At 41.4% G+C, this 20,862-nt stretch overlaps 1 protein-coding gene across 4 annotated transcripts in view; it reads left to right on the top strand.

Moving 5' to 3' along the window:
• rabep1 (rabaptin, RAB GTPase binding effector protein 1) overlaps window positions 1–19,155 on the top strand; it is a 148,503-nt gene extending 129,348 nt beyond the window's left edge. For all 4 annotated transcript variants that reach the window (XM_087977568.1, XM_043718846.2, XM_043718845.2 and 1 more), the window contains 4 exons: window positions 4,112–4,167; window positions 7,128–7,226; window positions 16,052–16,168; window positions 16,764–19,155. In XM_087977568.1, the coding sequence (XP_087833694.1) occupies window positions 4,112–4,167; window positions 7,128–7,226; window positions 16,052–16,168; window positions 16,764–16,865 (374 nt within the window). In that variant the 3' untranslated portion in view covers window positions 16,866–19,155. The remainder of the gene's footprint in view (window positions 1–4,111; window positions 4,168–7,127; window positions 7,227–16,051; window positions 16,169–16,763) is intronic.
• Window positions 19,156–20,862: the final 1,707 nt, after the last annotated feature.

Here is a 20,862-nt window from a genome sequence, read left to right as displayed (position 1 = left end):
CACATCATTTACTGCATCCGCTGCGCCCAATCTGGCCTCCTCTACATTGGGGAGACAGGCCGCTTACTTGCAGAACGTTTCAGAGAACACCTCTGGGACACCCGCACCAACCAACCACGTGGCTGAACAGTTTAACTCCCCCTCCCACTCCGCCAAGGACATGCAGGTCCTTGGCTGCCTCCATCACCAGACCATGACAACACGACGCCTGGAGGAAGAGCGCCTCATCTTCTGCCTAGGAACCCTCCAACTACAAGGGATGAATGCAGATTTCTCCAGCTTCCTCATTTCCCCTCCTCCCACCTTTTCTCAGTCCAACCCTCAGACTCAGCCTTCTTGACCTGCAATCTTTTTCCCGCCCCCTCCGCCCCCACCCCGTCTCTGGCCTATCACCCTCAACTTAACCTCCTTCCACCTGTCGCATTCCCAATGCCCCTCCCCCAAGTCCCTCCTCCCTACCTTTTATCTTAGCCTGCTTGGCACACCCTCATTCCTGAAGAAGGGCTCATGCCCGAAACGTCGATTCTCCTGCTCCTTGGATGCTGCCTGACCTGCTGCGCTTTTCCAGCAACACATTTTTCAGCTCTGATCTCCAGCATCTGCAGTCCTCACTTTTTCCCACGTTGACTGTGTACTGTTTTAGAATGCTGATCTCTAACAACGGCCAGCACCTAGTCCCCAAACATTAGTCATCCTTACACATTCCTGACTGAGCCACTTTGCCTTCCACTGGATTCTGCTCTGTTCATTTACAGCTACAGTTTGCATCTTGGTACTGTCCACTTGCTGCTGCCTATGTTCATAAAATCAGTTTCACCCTTCTGATCACTCTCGCTCACATATGTAATTTCTCTCAACAGTTTTTACTTAGAGGCACAGAGATAGATGTACAGCATAGAAACAGACCCTTCGGTCCAACCTGTCCACACCGACCAGATATCCCAACCCAATCTAGTCCCTCCTGCCAGCACCCAGCCCATATCCCTCCAAACCTTTCCTATTCATATACCCATCCAAATGCCTCTTAAATGTTGCAATTGTACCAGCCTCCACCACTTCCTCTGGCAGCTCATTCCATACACGTACTAACCTCTCCGTCTCTTTTTATATCTTTCCCCTCTCACCCTAAACCTATGCCTTCTAGTTCTGGACTCCCTGACTTTGTCTATTTATCTTATCCATGCCCCTCATAATTTTATAAACCTCTATAAGGTCACCCTCAGCCTCTAACGCTTCAGGGAAAACAGCCCCAGCCTGTTCAGCCTCTCCCTACAGCTCAAATGCTCCAACCCTGGCAACATCCTTGTAAATCTTTTCTGAACCCTTTCAAGTTTCACAACATCTTTCCAATAGGAAGGAGACCAGAATTGCATGCAATATTCCAACAGTGGCCTAATAATGTCCTATACAGCAGCAACATGACCTCCCAACTCCTGTACTCAATACTCTGACCAATAAAGAAAAGCATACCAAATGCCGCCTTCACTATCCTATCCTAACTTATGTTTCAAAACTTTTTTTTTGCACTTTTCTTCTTCATTCCCATCAATACACATCTTTTTATAGTTCTTTTTAGCTTATAAACCTGTACTCAAATAGGATCTGGCCACTACATTGTAAAGCCATAGAATAACTTTGGTAGAGTTTGTTCTAGAGTAATGTGCTAGCATAGGCATGTCAATTGTACTTAATGATGGCATACCAGTTTCTGAATAAGCCTCCACTATAAGACTTGACCATTAATCTAGGCTGACGACTATTACAGGACTGAGAGTGTGCTGCATTGTTCGAGACAGACATTTGTTAGGCCACTTTTGGAATTCTGGTCTCCATGCTGTTGTGAAACTTGAAAGGGTTCAGAAAAGATTTACAAGGATATTGCCAGGGTTAGAAGGTTTGAGCTATAGGGAGAGATTGAATAGGCTGGGGCTGTTTTCCTTGGAGCATCGGAGGCTGAGGGGTGACCTTATAGAGGTTTATAAAATCATAACGGGCATGGATAAGGTAAGTAGACAGGGTCTTTCCCCTGGGCTGGGGGAGTCAAAAACGAAAGGGCATAGGTTGAAGGTAAGAGGAAAGGGACCTATGGGGCAACATTTTCACGCGAAGGATGGTGCTTGTATGGAATGAGCTGCCGGAGGAAGTGGTGGAGGCTGGTAGTTACAACATTTAAAAGGCATATTGGATGGGTATATGAATAGGAAAGGTTTCAAAGGATAAGAGCCAAATGCTGGCAAATGGGATATCCTCGATAAATCTAGTCCCATCAGCAAGGACAAGTTGAATTGAAGGATCTGTTTCTGTGTTGTCCTTCTCTATGACTCTATGCCATTAGCCTGTTCAGTGAATATTAGGAATCTATCAGCATGAAGCTCAAACCCATCTCCAACTGCATTGCATTTGCCCTATGTCTGACCCCTCTTATATTTGAAATACTATTTGTTTCATGCTAAGGTGTGAGGATCAAGAACTGGATCCAGGTGTGATCCAACTAGAGTTTTATACAGCATTCCTTTGCACTCAGTTTCTCTGTTTATGAAGTCCCAAGTTCCCAATTGCTTTGCTAACTACTCATAACATATCCTGCCACCTTTAAAGATCTAAACACATGAGCGGCACGGTGGCACAGTGGTTAGCACTGCTGCCTCACATCGCCAGAGACCCGGGTTCAATTCCCGCCTCAGGCGCCTGACTGTTTGCACGTTCTCCCCGTGTCTGCGTGGGTTTCCTCCGGGTGCTCCGGTTTCCTCCCACAGTCCAAAGATGTGCAGGTCAGGTGAATTGGCCATGGTAAATTGCCCATAGTGTTAGGTAAGGGGTAAATGTAGGGGTATGGGTGGTTTGCGCTTCGGCGGGTCGGTGTGGACTTGATGGGCCGAAGGGCCTGTTTCCACACTGTAAAGTAATCTAATCTAATCTAAACCCAGATGCCTATATTTGTGTATACCTTTTTGAACTGTGCAATAAGTTAATATTGCATATCCCTATCCTTTCTCCCCAAAAGCATCTTCTCTAACTTTACTATATCAATCTGCCACTTTCCAATCTATTTGCCTGCCTATCTATAAATCTTTGTTTGCACCTCTCCATTATAGAGAACAGCAGTCCAAGTCTCTTTTGTCAAGAACAGCAGTCCCTGTGTATATGAAATAGAACAGCAGTACCTCTATAATTTATAGAGGTCCTTGTCAATATGACTGTGTGACCCTTCTGTACAATTCCTGGAGGTAGTAGGGACCTGTAGGGGTTCATTTTGAAATTACATGAATTTAAAATTAACTCATCAATAAACGAGGATATGATTTAAACTGGATGTTTCTACAGTTCCCAACCCAATTTGCTGATATATTTACCATTTTAAAAAAACTGATTTTAAATGTCAGTATCAGCAAGGTGAGCATCACCAGCAGTCCCCACATACGCACAACTACCCTCACACACACCCATCCCACACATGCACCTCCACAAACAGCCACCCCTTACATATACCTACACATCTCACGCCTCCCCATATCCACTCCACACACTCTTAGCACACAAAACCCTCCCATCACTCACATCTCCTTCACCCACAGATACTGCTCTTTTATATACAGACACACCCTCTTCCCCCCGACCCTCTCACTCACATACATACACACTAAACCCATTCATAGGCTAGTACCTAGCCTGCACACCCACAAGCACCCCACACATATATGACTGTGACAATTCAACATCATTCTGTTCTGTCAATTAGCATTTATCAAATTAATAAGGAATGATATTTAAATAAATAAAAATTTCTGAAGCTGAAAATCTGTAATGAAAGCAGGCACTGGAAATTCATTATCACCCCTGCCAGCATCTGAAACGTAAATACAGCATTAGTCTTTCAGGCTTTGCCTTCAGCCTGTATGGGTCACAACTGTAACCTGCCTTTTCCTTTCACAGATGATGGGCTAGCTCTGTGTTTGTTACACTTGCGCAATTGCATTCTTCATCATTGTGTTCACACACTGCTTAGCTTAGTATATTGCTGCTGTACAGCATTAACAGTGAAATGTGCCATTCTTTGTCATTTAGAGAGATATTGGACTAAACAATCTCCCTTTAATCTTTTACCTTTCAGCATCTTACTCCAGTTTAAAAACTGAATTGGAGAGAGTGAAAGCAGATAAAGATCAGGTGAGGGTTCGTTTTTGTTCAAAGTTGCTCTGCTGTTGCGTTTAGACTAGTAACTGTCATGAAAATGCCTAACACTGAAACGGTCATGGAATCAGAAAAAGTTTGTTTTGTTTATCTTTAACTTGCTGTGAGCTTTGTGCACTGCCAATGAAGCAGCTGTTAGGGAGGCTAATCTGAGTGAGCAGCTCATGCTGTACTGTGCCACCTGGTGGGAGGTAGAGGGTATAATCTATTCACCTCAAACTAAATTGATGGAAGTGAACTTTTCTTTGGACTGTAGAAGTTAGAGAAGCAGTTAAATTTACAAATAAGACAACAAATCAGGGAATGCAAAAAAAAACTTTTTATTTTAATAAAAAACGGTGGTCAGTGCTTGGAACATATTGCTGACATGGATAATAGAACAGAAAGCTTTAACGGACCTCAAGACAAAAAACGGTTGCAAGGTTATTTGGAATAGACCAAAGAAAAATACTGTGGCTAGATGGGCTGGAAGACTTACCTTGAAACAGGGAAGTTCTCAACCCACCAGTGTGTTTTGAAATATTATAACTGGCGGTATGTAGTGCAAATGATATTTAAACACACATGACCCAGCTTACTGGCTGCATGTAGTGCACATGATATACAAACACACACAGTCCAACTTTCTGGCTGCATGTAGTACACTTGATATACAAACACACATGTCCCCGCTTTCTGGCTGCATGTAGTGCACTTGATATACAAACACACATGGCCCAACTTTCTGGCTGCATGTAGTACACTTGATATACAAACACACATGTCCCCGCTTTCTGGCTGCATGTAGTGCACTTGATATACAAACACACACAGCCCAACTTTCTGGCTGCATGTAGTACACTTGATATACAAACACACATGTCCCCGCTTTCTGGCTGCATGTAGTGCACTTGATATACAAACACACATGGCCCAACTTTCTGGCTGCATGTAGTGCACTTGATATACAAACACACACAGCCCAACTTTCTGGCTGCATGTAGTGCACTTGATATACAAACACACATGTCCCCGCTTTCTGGCTGCATGTAGTGCACTTGATATACAAACACACATGGCCCAACTTTCTGGCTGCATGTAGTACACTTGATATACAAACACACATGTCCCCGCTTTCTGGCTGCATGTAGTGCACTTGATATACAAACACACACAGCCCAACTTTCTGGCTGCATGTAGTGCACTTGATATACAAACACACAGGGCCCAGCTTTCTGGCAGCATATGGTGCACAAGGCACTTTTTCATTGCTTATATGGATTACAAGAAATTACTTGATCAAATGGGAGTGGCAAATGGAGTTTAAATTTGATAATTGTGAGGTGTTGCATTTTGGAAATGCAAATCAGGGCAGGACTTATACACCTGGGGAGTGTTGCCAAAAAGGCGATCTTGGAATGCAGAATGTGGAGTCACAGGTAGACCGGCTAGTGAAGAAGGCAATTGGCACACTTGCCTTTATTAGTCAGTGCATTGAGTATAGGTGTTCGGATGTCATGTTACAAGGGCTGTACAGGGCATTGGTTAGGGCATTTTTGGAATACTGCATTCAGTTGTGGTCTCCCTGTGAAATGAAGGATGTTGTTAAACTGGAAAGGGGTGCAGAAAAGATTTATAAAACTGTTGCCAGGATTGGAGGGTTTGCACTATAGAGAGAGGCTGAATAGGCTGGCGCTATTTTTTCTGGAGCATTGGAGGCTGAGGCTTATAGAGGTTTATAAAACCATGAGGGACATGGATAGGGTGAATTGCCAAGTCCTTTTTCCTAGGGTAGGAAAGTCGAAAGCTAGAGGGCACAGGTTTAGGGTGAGAAGGGAAGGATCTAAAAAAGATCTAAGGGGCAACCTTTTCACACACAGGGTGATGTGTGTGTGGAATGGGCTCCCAGAGGAGGTGGTGGAGACCAGTACAATTACAGTATTTAAAAGGCATCTGGATGGGTATATGAATAGGAGGGGTTTTTAAGGGTTATGGGTCAAATGCTGGCAAATGGGACAAGATTAATTTAGGATACCTGGTTAGCATGGACGAGTTGGATCGAAGGGTCTGTTGCTGTGCTGTACATCTCTATGACTCCATGACTTTATGTCTGGTTGATTTTCACTGAGATTGGTGAGCTGGTTAGCACCATCAGCTCCAAACCATGATTAAACAGCATGCGCTTCACTGTCGATTGTCTTCAGTGTGATCTGCAATCTTTTGGAGGTTCATGGTTGAAAGAATGTTATTGAGACAATGTGCTCTTCAATGTGTCAAGCAACAGAACAGTGCTGTAACTTGGGGAAAACTTCACTCATTTTAAACCACGATTAGAACTTATTATTGATAACCCCTGTTTTCAATTCCCGTTTTCATACAACATAGAAGAGTACAACACAGAAACGAGTCCTTTGGCTGATGATGTGCCGAACATGACGCCAAATTAAACTAATCCCTTCTGCCTGCCCTTGGTCTATATCCCTCCATTCCTTGCATATTCATGATGCTTATCTAAAAGTCCCGTAAATGCCCCTATCGTATTTCCCTTTCTATCTTTCACTTCTTACAGCACGGTGGTTCAGTGGTTAGCGCTGCTTCCTCACAGCGCCAGGAACCCGGGTTTGATCCTGGCCTCGGGTGACTGTCTGTGTGGAGTTTGCACATTCTCCCCGTGTCTGCATAGGTTTCCTCCCATAGTCCAAAGATGGGTAGGCTAGGTGAATTGGCCAAGCTAAATTTCCCATAGGCTATACATCCCTGAACACTATGTGTATTAATCAGGGGAAATGTAGAATAATAGGGGTAGGGTAATGGGTCTAGGTGGGATACTGTCCGGAGGGCCAGTGTGGACTTATTGGGCCGAATGGCCTGTTTCCTCACTGTCCGGATTCTATGATACTAGTGGAAAGCACAAACATTCTATCTTCTTAATAAAAACAAACTGCATTTGTTTTCAGCTGGAAGCCAGAATGCAAGAGAAGATCCAGTACCTGGACAATCTTGAAGAGGTGAATAACAGCTTGCAAGAACAACTGAAGAAGGAGGGTGATGCAAAGGTGAGAAGTACAACACCATGAATTCAAAGAGTTGGGGTTAACCTGGTGATTTCACGTTGTGTGTTGTCATTCATTTGGGACTGGCAAGGATAGAAGGTACTGACAGAAGTCTGTTCAAGGTGGATTCATTGGCCTTTTTGTTTGCTGAAGTACCGAAGAGAGGATTTACTTGCCAAAGAGTGAGTGCAGCAGATGTTCACCGGACTGATAAAGGGATGGCAGGAATGTCCTTGGAGGAGAGATTTATTGGGCCTGTATTCACAAGAGTTTCAAAGGATGAGAGGGGATCTTGTTGAACTCTATAAAATTATAACAGAGCTGGACAGACTAGATGCAGGAGGATGTTTTCCCTGGTCAGGTGGTCTAGAAGCAGGGACATAACATAAGGATATAAGTGCATCATTTAAAACTAAGATAAGGAAATGTTTTTTCACTCAAAACTGATGGACATGTGGGATTCTTTGCCACAGAGTTTGGGGAGGCTGAGTCACTGAATAATAATCATGAAAGGGATCTGTAATTTTTTTGATTTAATGGTTTCAAGGGATATGAAGAGAAAGCAAGAATATGACATTGAGACAGGAGATTGACCATGATCATATTGAATGGTGGAGCAGGCTTGAGGGGGCCAAATGGCCTACTCCTGCATTCTATATTTTACCAGATAAAACTTCATTCTGTGTGGAGTTTTCAATGTATTTTTCTGTGGTGAGTTTAGGGGCTACTTTTTCACTCTCTATCTCCTTTTAGTTGATGTGTTTGTATAGTAACATTACCTTCTGTATTAGTATTGATGTATGGGTTATTTGTTCAATTAATTGAAATCCTCAATGATCATTACCAATCAATTAAACCTAAAGTCACAATATTCAATTAAAGTGTTAATTTCCTAGGCACACCAGTCTTTAAATTCTTAGAAGACATCAGGGATGAGGAGGAGCATTTTGTTGCTTTTTTCATAAAATAACTGACGCACATTTGTATACTGTACCTAAAAGCCATCACCAAAGTTAAGTTTTTCATCACAGTCACAGCTTCTCAAGTAATTCAGTGTTGTGATCACAGATCAGACTAACAAATTGTGCTGCAATTAGGGACCAGCAGCCTTTTGTTTTTAAACAAAAGGTGAGATCAGAAGGCTTTCCAGGAGAATAAAACCACAAGATTTCATGGTTTAGAACAATACTATACAAGTTAGAATAGTAATACAATCTACAATGAATGTATCAGCACTCCTTTTGAATTCAGAACTGGACCCCATATACAAACCACTCAGATACAGAACTGCACGTGCCAATAAACAGAGACATATAAGTACCAGCAGAGCACCAGCACCTTATTATCAAAGATGCACTGATGATGTCACCTAGCGAGGCGATGAAACATTTACAGGAAAGCGCACCAACTCAGCGAATGAATCCACCACTTCATCCACAACCCGACCGATAAATCTTCTCAGAACTCTGCGAATGATGGTTGTCAGGCCAGAAGAGTCTTTGGGTGACTGAGAAGTTCAATTTTTGATCCGTGGGTTTTTCTGCAACGGAGGCATGTTGCTGCATAGGGAAGTGGAATTCACAGCTTCCAAGTGGGTTGGCTTCCTTCTCCTTCCTCTGCCACTGCCATTCCACCTGGTGGTTGAGTCTTGAGGTGGCCCGTGTCTTGACAGATTAGTGGTCAATAGCACTCTCCTTGCAGGCAATGTTGTCAATGTTTCCGTACTCTAAGGCAACTTTGAACGTATTCTGCATATTTTCTAGTGTCCACTCTCTGAATGTTGGCTAACTGAAAGCTGGGAGAAGAGAACCTGCTGAGGGAGAGGTTTCATTCTCTGTCCATCTGGTGGTCCTCACAGAATTCGATGTTGGCACCATGGTGGAATCTCTCGAGGATCTTAATGTGAACCTTGGTCAAACAGTCCAGGTTTCCTTGCAGTAGATAAGGGTGGTCAGCCCGATAGCCTATAGATCAGGACCTTTGTTGACTTGGAGAGATCCCTTTTGTGAGAAGATAGGTGGTGACAGAGCCCAGAGAGAGAGATGGGGAAATAAGTTCGGCAAACAAAGGGGTGGTTGGAAGGTAAGCCAGGGAAAAAGAAAAGCGAAGTAGGTGATGGGGACAAAGGGTTGGTGAAAATGGGTCGGCTGTGCAGAAAGCAATCCATCTCATGACAGGACATGGGATGTGGGACTGGGTAAAAGACATGGAAGGAGGTGTTCACACTATAAAATATATTCAATCCTGAAGGCCCCAAGATACCAAGCGGAAGATGAAATGCTATTCTTTGAGTTTGTGTTGATGCTCGCTGGAACCCTGCAGCAGGCCTGCCTCACAGATGTTGACATGGGAACATGGTGATGTGTTGAAATGACAGGTGATCGGAAGCTCAGGGTCACTTACAGATAGAACAAAGGTATTCTGCAAAGCGGTCACCCAGTCTGCATTTCATCTCCCCAGTGTAGGGGAGCACGTTGTGAACAATGAATACATCGGACTAGATTGGGTGAAGTGCAGGAAAATTGCTGCTTCACCTGGAAGGTTTGTCTGGGGCCTTAGGGTGGAGGGAGGAAGTAAACGGACAGATATTACAACTTTTGTAATTGCCTGGGAAGGTGCTATGGGGAGGTGTTGGGAACGGAGGAGGAGTGGATCAAGGTGTCCCGAAGGGAATGGTCCCTACAGATGGCTGACAAGCGAGGGAATGGGCAGGGCATATGTCCTGGCTGTGGCGTCCACTGGAGGTGACAGAAATAACAGCATATAATCCTTTGGGTGTGGATGCTGGTGGTGTGGAAAGTGAGTTCTGAGGGACCCTATCAGTATTGCGAATGGGAAGAGCAGGCTGAGGGCAGGTGTTCGGGAAGTGGGTCAGGCATAGCTAAGCCACAGTAGCAGGGAATCCTCCGTTGAGGAAAAAATGGGTGTTTCTGAAGAGCCCTGTGGAAGTTGACTCAATGACTTAATGTAGTTTGGTTGCCTTTTCATCAATATAGCTTATTTCTGCAATTTCTGCATGATGATTGCTTGTTCTTATAGAATGAACTCCCTAAGAACTCCAACTACCACAGAGCCAGTGCAGTTCAGTTTGCTTTTCGAGCAAGTACACCTAAAAGTCAACACTTCTGACATGGCGTCTCTACTTCTTTTCCTTCTATAAACCTTAACTCAGACAAATGCAAGAATATTAGTGTGATGTATGCTTCATATCCTCGAGATAACGTAGTGCCAATTATTTTTCTGGGCTCTTCCTTAGCTCTGCAAAGAATGCTTCAATTCCACCTTTAAGTTAATTTTCAGAACTCAATCAAGTACTTTCTCATTTTTAAAAGAATAAATTCAGAATGGCTTCTGTGCATGCCAACATAAGCATCTTTATCCTGATTAAAAGTTCCTTTTGTGTTTACTTCATAATAACATTGAGATGCTTTTCATGTTCCACTAGGGACATTTAAGCGAATCTTGGATAGGCACATAGAAGTTAGTTCAATGAAGGGTGTATAGATTAGTCTGATCTTAGAGCAGGATAAAAGGCTGGCACAACATTGAGGGCTGAAGGACCTGCACTGTGCTCTATTGTTCTATGTTACATTTCTTTCAGATTTGATCTCTGCATTTCAATAGCTTTCTGTTTCTTCTGATCCAGTTTCATGCTTACCTTATGAAATTTGTTCCAAGTAATATTCACACCCTCCACATTCCAAATTTAGAATCCCCTTTTCAACATGTGTAGTTCCCATGCAGTTTACAAACTGTACCTCTCCGGCCTACTTGTCATTTCCAACAGTGTTTTGGGAACTAGCGAATTTCCTGTTGTTTTCATATCTCCATACTAGCAACACTGCTGTTCAGTGTCAGGTGACATTGACTCTTCAAGGACACAATTTTGTTGTAGTCCTTTCGATTGAAAAATCTAACTTGGCAGTTCTACAGCCCTTGTGTGAATTCTGTACTGTCTTTTACTAATATGGAGTCATCATGACTGCTTGCACAAATCCTTTGCTCAGCTGGATTACAAATAGGCAGATGACATATTAGATTAGATTACATTACATTACAGTGTGGAAACAGGCCCTTCGGCCCAACAAGTCCACACCAACCCACCAAAGGCGCAACCCACCCATACCCCTACATTTACCCCTTACCAAATACTACGGGCAATTTAGCATGGCCAATTCACCTGACCTGCACATCTTTGTGACTGTGGGAGGAAACCGGAGCACCCGGAGAAAACCCACGCAGACACGGGGAGAATGTGCAAACTCCACAGAGTCGCCTGAGGCGGGAATTGAACCCGGATGTCCGGCGCTGTGAGGCAGCAGTGCTAACCTCCTTTCCAATTGGTGAAAACAGAATATCATCCGTGATGTTATTTCCCCAATATTAAACCTACGTTTTAGATTGGTAAGTTAGGAACAATTCCAACACATGATCCTGTTGTCAGAGCACAATCTTTAATGCACTTAATGTAATGGGAAAGGTACAAATTTTCCCTCAACATGATTTCTTAATATACCATGACTCTGTGAACTTTCTGGAGGAAGTTTCAAATCCTTTGCTAACAGTAAGCTCTGAGCTGAACAATATCTCCCATGTTAAGAATCACTTTAGACTCGCTCTTGGTCAAAAATGGAGTGATTTTTCCTTCAATTATAAACCTCTTGTAATCCTTAGCATCCTTATCTTTCTTTCATGTTAAAAACATTGATGCATGAGTTTTCTCCAAGTTCCACTTTCTCATGCACCTTGTCCTGTGGAAATTCCTGACACTTGCACCAGTGTCACTAGTTTACCATACATTTTCTTTACAGGTGCTGACTTTTCGGAAAGCTCCTTACATGTTCCTGTTACTCCCACCAGTTTACATTCCGCTCTCAACAATTTGCTTTTACACTTCCTATCTTATTGCAAGGAAAACCTCCAAGTCTCCTGAATCTCTTTATATTCCTTATATTAACCCCTTTGCACACATCTCTCCTCCACTTCTGCAAACCTCTGGCTGGCTGCCTTGCTACCAGATCTATAGCCCCACTTGCTCCAGTGCAATACTGAGGGGGTGCCATAGAGATAGCATCTTTTGGTGAGATGTTAAACCAATGCCAAGTTTTCTCCATCAGGTGATCATAAAGATTCCATCATGTTATTTGACAATGTGGAGAAGTATTCTCCACATCATCCTGGCCATGTAGATTCTAGCTATAGGCTCAATGTAAAATTGAGCTTTTACTTTCAATTACTTAGGCTACCGTCCTGCTGGAACAGAGAGAGGTTTCTCTTTTCTTTATAATGACTGTGGAATTCGCAGAGCAGGTTGATTTGTAACAAGACCTATGCATTGGCAAATTAAATGCATTTCAATCTTCAAAGCAATCCTTTAAATAAAAATTAAAGAATTAAATAATACTCTGAAGTATTTTTTCACTTATGGATTTGGGCCAGTCTCTGGCCGAGAGTAATTTTGATGAATTGATTCCTGCCAGTTTGTTGCTCAGTTCAGTAACATTCTGAAATTTCTTATTTCTAGAATTTTTCAGTCCAATTTGTGATTAGAAAGCTTGTAGTAGCTTCAATCCTTTGTGTTCAAACGTATTGCAGCAAATTGGAATCATTGGTATTTTAAGATTTTTAAAGTCCTTTCATGGGATGTGGCAGTCACTGACAAGTCCAGTATTTGTTGCCCTAATTGTCCTGGAGGAGATGGTGTTGAATTGCCTTCTTGAACTGCTGTACTGTTTGGATCCCCAGGTTTGGGAGAGAATTCCAGGAGCACTGAAGGAACAGTGATATAGTACTGAGTCAGGATGGTGCCTCGCTTGAAAGGGAACTTGCAGGTGGTGGTGTTCCCATGTATCTACTATATATATAATATATAGGTGGTAGAGCTTGTGGGTTTGGAGGTGCTGGCAAAGGATGCTTTGTGAGTGCTGAAATGCATCTTGTAATGCTGCCACTGAGTGTCATTGGAGGGGGGAGCAAATATTGAAGGTGGTGAATGGGGTGCTAATCAAACAGGTTGCTTTATCCTGGATGATGTTGAAAGTCTTCAGTATTGTTGAAATTGCGCTCTTCCAGGTAATTGGAAAGTATTCCATCATATTCCTGACTTGTGCCTTGCAGATGGTGGACAGGCTTTTGGGGAGACTGGAGGTAAGTTATTTGCCGTAGAATTCCTCACCACCTACTTGCTGTTGTAGTCACAATATTAGAAAGTCTGGTCCTGCATTTTGATAGGGGGTTCGGCGACAGTAATGCCATTGAATATTAAGGGGAGATGGTTGGATTCTGTCTTGTTGGAGTTAATCATTGACTGGTAATTGTGTGATGGAAATATAACTTGTAATTTATCTGCCCAAGCCTGGATAGTGTCCAGTTTTTGCTGCATATGGACATGGATTGCTTCGGTGTCTCAGGAGTCAGAAATGGTGCTGAACATTGTGTGATTAATTATCAGTGACCTTATGATGGAGCAAAAGTCATTGATGAAGCTCCTAAAGATGGTTGAGCATGGGACACTTCACTAAAGAACTCCTGCAAAGATATCCTGGAGCTGAGAGACTGACAACCATAATTTATTTTGTTTCGACCAGCATAGAATTTTCCCTCCCTAATTCTCATTGACTTTGATGCCACATTCATTTGAATGCTGCCTTGATGTTGAGGCAGTCACACTGTCCTCACTTCAGGAGTTCAGCTCTTTCGTCCAAGTTTGGACCAAGTTACTGTGAAGTCAGGAGATAAGTGCAACTTGACAATACTGCCAATGACATGTTGAGATATTTTCTGTATCAGCCTATTCAGAGATGTTACTACACACCTTTTGAAGCAGGTGGGACCTGAACCACTTCTGGACCAGAGGCAGAGACACTAACATTATGCTGCAAGAACTCCTTAATGACGCGAAAATATTGAGAGAAGGTTGATAGAGCAGAAATTTGTTAGATTGCGGTGGCTCAGTGGTTAGGGCACAGCATCATGGACACTGGTTCAATTCCACCCTGGGAAGTATGTGGAGTTTGCGCATTCTCATGTCTGCATGGGTTTCCTTCCACAGACCAAAGAAATGCAGATAGTGTGGGATTAGCCAAGCTAAATTGTCCATCGTGACTAGGGATGCATAGGTTAGGTGGATTAGCCATGGAAAATGCAGGATTATAGGGTAGCAGTGTGGATGTGGATGGGATACTCTTCAGAGGGTTGATGTGGAGGTGATGGACCAAATGACCTGCTTCCACACTGTAGGGATTCTGTGATTGGATATATTGAATCCAGCTTTTTGTGTTTATCTGCACCGTCAGTTGGTGAAAACCAATACTGCATGTATTATTGTGTCTTGTATCAGGTTAAAAATCACACAACACCAGGTTATACTCCAACGAATTTATTTGGAAGCACAAACTTTTGGAGTGCTCCTCGTCAGGTAGCTAGCCTTATGTCAGGATTACAATTCTGTTCATGTTAGGGATTGTGTATTTAATCACCTGCAAGAACTTCACAACTAACATGTAACCTTTAATGAAGCAAGTGGAATTTTTAACGTATTCTAATTTTTTAAAATGTAGAATGTACCTTAAAGGTTGCATCAGTACATGTCCACTGTGACGCAGTAACCCCCTGACTTCTGAACCAGAAGATTCTGGGTGTTCATGCCCTTCAGTGAAGGTTGAGTGTGAAATCCAAGCTGACAGTCTCTAGTGTAGCCCCTCAGTTATTATTCTTCAAAAAAGACCAGCAGCACCTGGCCTCAGGGTATTATGTAAATACAAATTATTTCCTTTTCTCTGTCACACATCGGCGGGTGGGCAACTAACCTTGGGAGACTGAAGTTAAGCAGTTTCAGATTATAACTGATCAGCACTCATGATCTAGGTGCAAATTGGAGAGTGTATGTGAAGTAATAAAATGTCACTGTCACTTATCACACTATAGATCCTGTGATCATATACCTCTGTACTTCGGAGTTCTAAATCCACAAGTATGAATTGAGGGGAGCATGTTTCTCAGTTGTGGTCAGTGGAATTAACTAAGTCAGGAAAACAGCCCAGTGGCTTGTAACTGGCCACAGGTTTGAATGCTCATGAACCTTGCATTGAAATGAACAAGTAGCAGATGGACTGATCTTAATGGCAGAGCATTCTATGTGTTGGAGGGGTTGGTCAAACTTTGATCGCACTTTTCAAAGCTTCAGGTCCAAAAAGCTCAACAACCAGTGGTATTACTGATCAAATATCATGACCAATTTGTACAAGAGGTTTTAGTAGTGTTGTTAAGGGGTAACTAATTTTTGGCTCAGACATGTTCTGTCCTGTTAGTTGGAATGGAAAGATCCCATGATAATTGACACCACCTAGAATGCATCCCATCCCCTCTTATGCACTGGAATGTTAGATTGAACTATGGGCTCCTGTCTCAAACATCTGGCTGAGGAGAACGCTTCTCTTGAGGCTTGACTAATACCAATATCTACAGCACAGTACTTTCTGTGAAAGAGATGAATTTTATAGATTTTGTGTAAAAAAAAAAAAAATTATTTTGTACTATAGCTGTTTGGGGTTATCTGCTGCCAAATGTCTGTTGTCTTTTTACTATTTAATCAATTTGTTTAGCAGTGGCAATAAAGAATTATACCACCCAAAGTGCTATTATTCTGTAATCATTTTTAGTAAGAGGATTCAGCGAACGTACTGAATTTACTCAGATACAAATCTGAATAAATAACCCTCTTTGGGACAGACAGCCAGGGATGACCAGTGAGAGTAATTCAAAAATGCACGGGATGATAGTACTTAAGAGTTGTAATGAAACAAAAGTTTATTTCATTTTTGTTTCAGACCAGCCTAGAACAATTGCTGTATGAAGAGAAGAATAAGGGTCAGAGGTTACAGACTGAGCTTGATGTCAGTGAACAAGTACAGAGAGATTTTGTGAAACTCTCCCAGACGTTACAGGTAAGGAATCCTTTCTCATAACCATTAAATGGGTGGGGTAGAAATGAGCCAGATCTCAGCTGAGGCTGTATTAGGGATAAATCAATCCCATCTTCTAGCTTTGAATATTGTACATTGCAGCTAAGTGAGACATCTAATGCAGAGTTGGTTCATGAGTTTTAAATTGAGGAATTGTACACTAGAAATATGCCAATCTTAATGATTTGAGTGCTTGTTGTCTTGACCCCAGCTGCAATAACCTAATTTGTGTTGAAACCCAAGACAACATCTGAATTGTCTTCTGATTGTTGATGGTTCATTCTTTCAACCCTGCAGTCCCTCCTTTCTTGATCTTTACTCAACAGGATCAGAGGCTTTGCTGCTAAGCTATCTTTTCTTTGTTGTAAAGTATAAGTATAATATCTTTATGATTTATTTCCTTCTGTATCTTTACTGTGTTAAAATGAAAATTCAAAAGTTTCTCTTCACTTTTTGTCCGATTCCAAATTAACGGAATAAGTGACTGCATTCATTCGTGTTTGTGACCATGGTTTCAAAGAAGTCTGTCATGGTGAACAACTACCAATATTTGTTTTCTTTTCATTTCTCCTAATAGGTGCAATTGGAGCGGATTCGCCAGGCGGACACCCTAGATAATGTCCGTGTAATCCTAAATGACACAAAACTGACAGATATTAATCAGCTCCCAGAGACATGACATTAAACCCTGGAAATTGAGGCTACAATAGTTTTTACTCAACCAGACACCTGTCTTTGTAGAAACATGTTAATTCTTATTTAACTCTGAAGGATCAGAACCTATGGATTAATAGAATGCAGTAATTGAGGTGTAAATGTTTCTAGATTGACTTTGTACAGGGTGCCTGACTGCAGTTAGATTCCCAATTCATGACATGGCAACAAGGGAACACTACTGAAATTTTAAATTTAACTCCTATGATGAGAAAAGATCAACAAGTGCGTAATCTTTGAAAATCACTGATACAAGAATTCCCAGTTTTGCTGGAGTAAACATGTCTAATGTATTGCTCTGCTATTTATACCATTTGATCCTTTCTTGTGTTTCATGTACATTCACTAAAGCAGCATCAGACGGTCACATCTTTCAGCTCATGCTTTTACTTGTGAAACTTCAGTGTTTAGTACTCAGAAAAGTGTGAACGTTTTGGTTTAACCAGTTCGTTCTTTTTTTTTACAAATGGTACTAACTCCAGAATCTGCTCACCTTCTCTCAGTATTGCCAGCTCCTCGAACTCACAGACAATGTTTCATTTGAATTTATATTTATTGTACTTGCTGTGCCTGCCAGTTTTCTAGAACTGTGTAAAATGCATCTCACTGCTCAAGTTCACTGGAAAAAAAATCTGGGGAGAAAAGAACCTAACTAATTTTCATTGATTAAAAATTGCTGACTTACTTTATATAGACAGCAGCAATTGCACCAGTTTTTTTAATGATTTTAAAAAACAATTTTGGTTGACTATAATTCTTAGGATTCAATACTTTTGCAAACAAATACACTCAATTAATATTGGAACTAAATATTACCAGTTGAACTCTTATTCAGCATACAGAATTGTTGTTCAGCTGGTTCTTCTGAGGATATTGTTTTAGGATGGGATATAAAATGATGTAATCACACTTGATTTAGCCCTTCCTTTATTATCTTTGATGAGAGAAACTGAAGGCTTAGAGTAATCTGATTGGAAGACTTGGACTGCCCAGCAGATTTTATACTTTCGTTAGTTCCTGATGTATGTGCAAGATGACAATTTAGGTTTCTAAAACTTGTCATCTGGTCACATTTAAAGAGCGTTCAGATGATTAAAGTTTGAACTTTGACTGATGACTGGCCTTGGATTCTGTACACAGCATGATTGATTTCCATGCCCCAAACATAAAACTTGAACAGGGTACAAAGAGGAAACTGACTGCAGTACTGGGGAAGTAGATGACTTCACATCACTTACTGTGAACAGCTTTTAAGCATAGAGTTGAATTTGCTGTCTGGGCAAATTCTAGAGTTGTAAAATGTTAAGATCCATGGCGCAGGATGGCATTTTAAAATACATATTGGCAACATTTAGAAATGGCATTTAATATTTCATTGTATTCACAACAGAGTATATTGGCAGCAGTGATTGCAGAAAAAAATGAGGATGTCCATAATATTTTTGAATCATGATACAATGATCTGGGAGAGGTAAAAGGAACAGGAGACAATGGGAGAAGTGATTGCAATTTCAAACCCATTTTGAACAGGAAGGCATTTAATTCTCCCCGAAAACATTTGTTGATTATAGCTGTTTATTCAAGGAAAAAAATAATGCCTGGTTTTAAACTTGTATATGTGAACTTTTCCTTTAAGCCTTTAAAAATTAAATTCAATGTAACCTCAGTGCTTGCTTTAAATAGAAACATGGTACATTACTAAGAGCATGGCACTTCAGTCCTTTCTGATTTAAACATGGTGTAAGTGTGGTCTGACTGGATTAGATGCTCTCCACAGAATCTTTTTAAAATGTGTACATATATTAATGGTTCCTCTTACATAAATGAACTTAAGCTTTGATCAGCCATAGCTGATTTAGCAATATCTAATTCCTGGCAACTAGAAGTACAGTGCAAGAGGAGGTAAAGGGTAATATGCTTCATGTGTTCCCTTGTCCATTACTGGAACATTCATGTGCAGTTTCCCTTGATAATAGCATGTCTGTATTTACTTAAAATGTGGTTTCGCCACTGATCTAACTGCCGACATCTCCCTGTAAGTTCCAAGGGCACTTTGAAAGAAAAGTCATGTCTTACCAACACAAGCTATTAGTGTCCTGTGCAAGTGTGGATGTACAGTTCTGCTGTTTACAGATTTAAAATGTAACCAATTTAACTATACTGAAGGTGTCCTTATGAAGAAAGTGTTTAAAATAAAAAGCTGCTGGAGTAAAGTGTGTTCATAGAGTAAAGGTTAATAAATCATTTCATCCAGACTTAATGTTTGTTTGGGAATCTTGCTACCACATCTGCAGCTCCTTCTGAACTTGTCATGTTCTATTCTTCTTTGGTTGTCTTTAACAATGGGAGTTTCTTATGGATAGACTAGGCTTTATTTTTAATTAGCATTATGTTTGAACCATTTACTTGAAACTTGTAGCATTTTATCCTTATCAGCCTGTATATTTTACACTTTTTGTCTGGTTATGCCTCGTGATTGTGTAGACCTGATTCTCGAATAATTTAGGATCTAGGTCTTGTTCACCCATCTTACAGAAAAATTGGCTCCTGAACTATCTTCTAGTGAAATGTTCCCTCAAACCAGTGTCAGTTCATAAATATTGTCAGCTAAGCTCTCAACAATTTAAAAACATATGCTGTAAACTACTTCCCTCAGAGTTCCCCTATGAAAAATATATTTAATGCCTTCTGGGGATCAAGTCAAAAGGTGTCTCACTGCCTTCTGGAATTCAGTGATTTCAGTCTTCCAGCTGTTATTCAAGCAACAAGATTTCACAGAAACAAAAACAGAAATCGAAGTCTAGTGATCCTTTTTTGGAACTGACAATAGCGAGATGCCTAAGCTGGTTACAGAGCTGGCCGTGTGCGACAACTCGATTGCTGATAGCAAGCCAGGAAGAAAGTAAAACTGATAATGAACTCAAAACGTTAACTCCGATTTCTCTCCAGATGCTACCAGACCTCCTGAGCTTCTCCAATACTTTATTTTTATTCCAACAGGAAATTAATTCAGTCCTAGTTCAAGTGATGTGTTGAACTCTGGGTACAAAAGAGCATGATGGCTTTGGAGACATTACAACCCCAACTTCAAGTTTTATAGTTCCAGAGATATGTGGAGAAAGTGAGGACTTTAGATGCTGGAGATCAGTGTGTTGCTGGAAAAGTACAGCAGGTCAGGCAGCAAAGGAGCAGGAGAATCAACATTTTAGGCATAAGCCCTTCAAACTCCTTTTCATCTTCAATGGCAAGTTTTGAAGTCATCCCAAGCCCATACCTCTTCATTTAGGATGCTAAATACTTGCTGTGATCAAGTGCACAGGTAGCTGTCTACTGTGATAGTGTAAATTTGTGAAACACCTCAAATATTTACATGTTAAAAAGGTGCAATATGACCTGTGGCAGGTTCTTTACACACAGAGTTGAGAGAGCATGGAATGCGTTGCCAGCAGCAGCTGTGGAAGCAAGGTCATTGGGGATATTTAAGAGACTGCTGGACATGCATATGGTCACAGAAATGAGAGTTCGTATATTAGGTTTACCTCACATGAGAATCAATGGTCGGCACAACATCGTGGGCTGAAGGGCCTGTTCTGTGCTGTACTGGTCTATGGTCTGTGTTCTATGATATGCAGCAAAAACAAAATTGTAACATGAACTCCTCTCTCCCTACAGATACTACCAGATTTAATTCCTCCAGCCATTTGTGTCTATTTAAAGTTAGCAAGGACAATCTATCCTTAAAATGTAGCTGTTAACCTCATAAGAGGTCTGCTAGAAGACAAAGAGAAATGGAGTCTCAGTTATAGAATTATGCAAATAAGTTTGTTTGGAAACAAACATTTTTCAAGCCTTTGCCATGGTTCTTAAAGTTGTGGATCAATTTGGCATTTAAAATAGGTGATATTGCACATCTGTTACATCTATGCTACTGCACCAAGCTCAATTTGACATGTACAGGTACT

The sequence above is a fragment of the Chiloscyllium plagiosum genome, unplaced genomic scaffold (assembly GCF_037043375.1).
Source record: "Chiloscyllium plagiosum isolate Xiang-an unplaced genomic scaffold, Cpla_swu_hap1 HiC_scaffold_31, whole genome shotgun sequence".
NCBI classification, from domain to species: domain Eukaryota; kingdom Metazoa; phylum Chordata; class Chondrichthyes; order Orectolobiformes; family Hemiscylliidae; genus Chiloscyllium; species Chiloscyllium plagiosum.
Note: the sequence above shows the minus strand (reverse complement) of the source record. Positions and strands in the feature narration are given on the sequence as shown.